We start from the raw sequence: 3,533 nt of genomic DNA, 5'->3' as shown, positions 1-3,533 counted from the left end.
CTACAAAAAAGTTACTGGTAGGGAAGCTCAAATGTGGAAAAAATAGACTGATGTTGATATCCGATAGTAACACTGGTGTTATGGAAGATTTACCAATATTTTATTTCATAATTGTTTTTATCCGATTACTCGATTAATCGTAAGAAAAATCTATAGATTACTCGATTACTAAAATAATCGTTTACAACAGCCCTACTGTTGACCCATTTGGAGGAAACTGTTGCCAAGGTCCATAGTTGTATTTCAGTCATGGTTTCCAAGGGAACAAAACAGGTATAGAAGTACAAGCTTGGTTAGGCTGAAAACTTAACAATGGGTGTTTCTATCTCCACATTCCTACCCATCCTTGGTGCTCAGATGTGTCCTCAGAGCTGGACTTTTCAAGGAGGACGTTGTTACATCGTCAGCACTAAGCCCAAGCTCACATGGAGTGCAGCCAACACGGCCTGCAGAGAAAGGTATCATTAAACATTCTGTTATCACAGGGTTGATGGGTTTCACTGGATAATGTGTGGTGGTGGTGGGATCCATTAAAAATACAAACTCATTCATTATTGTTTGTAATGTGTCATTTGTAACTTTAAAAATGTTGATATTGTTTACTTGTTTTTGATATCAGGTTCATGGGAAGTCTTGCAAGTGTTCTGTCTAAATCTGACATGGACTGGTTGTGGGACTTCAGTGGAAGAAAGCCTTTCTGGATAGGTCAGTGCTCTGTAGTGAAGGAAGTTGAGATGATATTTACATAATAAATATCTTGTAATAATAATATTACAAGATGATGTGGCAGTATTATCACATCATCCTGATGTGATAGTATATTTTACTGTTAGAATATACCTGAACAAGAATGTTTAATTTTAAATAGTGCATTGCATACACATTCATAAGGTTCAGATTGTTCATAAGACAGGATTTTAAAGTTTTCTACACTTAATAATATGAAAAGTGTGCTGTGCGTATGTAGTTAGCCCCCTCCACTCGAATACCCCTAAACAAAATCCATCTACAAACAAGAGAAGTCGATACATCTAAGAACAGCAGTACTGTATGTATCGTATCGTTCTTAGGCCCATCAAGTAGGAGATTCTGTTGACAAAATATTAAACTAAAATGGAAAAAAGATCAACTTTATGTGTCATTTAGGTGTAAAGGGAATAAAAAACTGCCTACAGTCCTTGAAACCTGCTCATCTCTCTGTGGTCTCCTTCAGGGATCATTTCTTCTTTTTACTGCCTTTGGCTTCAGTTTTTAGAAAGCATGGCATCAAAGTTTTCCACACATTACACACATGTTTGCATACCAGTAAAATGTGATGCCAATAAACTTGTTGCAATTGCATGACAAATTAGAATGAGCTCGATCATTTCCATTCTGATGATTAATATTTTTGGTGGAAAATTTAGTTTACAGAGGAATGATAACCCATTTTATTTATTGTTTTGTTTTTAAGTGTCTTTTTTCTTCTCAGTTTTATTTATTGTTTTTGTTGTATTTTATTTTGGATTTTTAAAACACACACGTGAGACCACAGCACTCCCACACTGTTCTTTCCACTGGCTGTCTTCGCACTCTAGAATTGATTTTAAGTTTATGAAATCTTTGAATAGGCTGGCACCCTGTTACAATTGAAGTGATTTTCAGATTAATCTTGATAAATAAGAAAGTCTATTCTGTCATTTAAGGTCTGAACAGCAGGGAGGCTGAAGGACGGTGGGAGTGGGCGGGCGGTGAGCCTGTCAGCTATACTAACTGGAGGAAGACCCCCCCTCGCTCCAAAATGAAGAGAAACAGGAAGTGTGTGCTGGTGTTGAGAAACGCCAAGTGGCAAATTAGAGACTGCAATAGGAGCAGAGCTCATCGCTTCGTGTGCTCAGTTAAACTTTGAGGACGACTTGCAGCAGCGAGATAAGCTGCTACTGATGCTCAGGACTTAACCTGTCACCGAGGACCACTGGGGTCTTTTTTATGGCCTACTTTTATGATTTTATGATTTATTGTAGCTCTAAAGCAACTTTAGAACACTGTGCTTTATTTAACCAATGAAAGTATTAAAGTTTTTAATGATGGTGTGAAAACAGTTGGAAATCTTTCCACACATACTGCAACAGAACATTTCATCTCTGTGAACATTTTTTATTTTTCATATTTTACTTTTATTTTGTATATATTCTTGACTTTGTCTGAGTTTAATTATGTTTCCACAATTATGAACTGTAATTTAATGGTCAAATTCTTTGCTTTTGTTTCATTAAAATGGCCATGTAAAAATGACTAAAATTGTACTTTTACTGTATATATGAGCAGAATTTGGAGAATTCCCACCAAAGAGTTCCTTTTAAAGTCGTTCATGTCAAGTCTGTTTAATCGATTCTCTGTTGCTGTCCAAGCCCAGGCTGCGTTATTTAGATCAGGGCCAGAGGATTAGAACCACACGGGTAAGCAGTAATGTGATTATCTCCATCATGTGATCTCCCAGCAGAGCATGAAAGAAACCCTGTTATGCAGGCTGGGAGCCGTTCTCAGGGTTTCTCAGGCACTGAACAGATCCAGCATGTCATCCTTGGCTCGGTGAGTCCACACAAAACTGACAAAATAGGCGTTTAAATACTTGGTTTAAATTTAAAGCATTTAGATAACTGAAATATTTTTTTGTGCCGTAAGTAAGATAAAAAATCAAGTTAATACATATTTTTAAATGATATTTGAATAATATTAACACCGGTACATCTACATCTAATCCTATGTCTTATCTTGAATAAGACTGGACATCCTTAATGATCTGAATGTAAAGTAAGTATTGTTAAGTCAAAGCTGCAAATGGATTTTCTAGATATTTTTTCTTTCCTTCTTTGAGATATTGAAACTTGTTTTTGATTGAATATAAAAATGAATGCATATTTTATATATACCATCTGGATGGTGATGCATTCTTCTGTTCTTAGATTTTAGAGTCATCTAAAGTTATCTAGAGCTTTTTAACACATAACCACATGTTCTCAGAGAAAGTTATGATCTGGGATGATTCTTGACCACAGTTCCAAAGTTTTTGTGTTCTTATCTTTGATCAACTTTATTTCACTTCTACGTTGTTCCATTGTCCATCATGCTGACAAATACACAGATCACCAGCTTATTCCTGATTTCCTTACTTTTGGGATATCAGCCAATACTTGCATGTGAAACTGACGTTCTTGGCTGATTTGATGGACCTGCCCACCAGGTCACGTCTTTGGCTTTGGCTTTACTGAATAACAGGTTTATTTGGGAGTAAACCCTGAGTTTCACCATAAGAGCTGTGTACAAACAAAAGGCAGTGTAAGCTACAAACGATGCTCTTACAACCGTAACTGTCGAGAAAAGTCGAGCTCATCCCACTTCCCCATGCTGGAGATTTTAGTTTAATAGTAATAATAAATAAAATTACCTTAAAATTAATGACATCAAGACCCAACAGTAGAGTCAGACGGTAATAAAATGAATCTGGTTGTGTGTGTTGTTATTGTGTCCTGCAAACTTTGCTTTAATTCTAC

General features: G+C 36.3%; 1 protein-coding gene across 6 annotated transcripts in view; it reads left to right on the top strand.

Moving 5' to 3' along the window:
• frem1a (Fras1 related extracellular matrix 1a) overlaps positions 1 to 3,343 on the top strand; it is a 173,288-nt gene extending 169,945 nt beyond the window's left edge. For all 6 annotated transcript variants that reach the window (XM_017310424.1, XM_017310426.1, XM_017310425.1 and 3 more), the window contains 3 exons: positions 358 to 458; positions 620 to 705; positions 1,686 to 3,343. In XM_017310424.1, the coding sequence (XP_017165913.1) occupies positions 358 to 458; positions 620 to 705; positions 1,686 to 1,888 (390 nt within the window). In that variant the 3' untranslated portion in view covers positions 1,889 to 3,343. The remainder of the gene's footprint in view (positions 1 to 357; positions 459 to 619; positions 706 to 1,685) is intronic.
• Positions 3,344 to 3,533: the final 190 nt, after the last annotated feature.

Source organism: Poecilia reticulata, linkage group LG18, assembly GCF_000633615.1.
Source record: "Poecilia reticulata strain Guanapo linkage group LG18, Guppy_female_1.0+MT, whole genome shotgun sequence".
In the NCBI taxonomy this organism is placed as follows: domain Eukaryota; kingdom Metazoa; phylum Chordata; class Actinopteri; order Cyprinodontiformes; family Poeciliidae; genus Poecilia; species Poecilia reticulata.
This window is presented reverse-complemented; position numbering and strand designations above follow the sequence as displayed.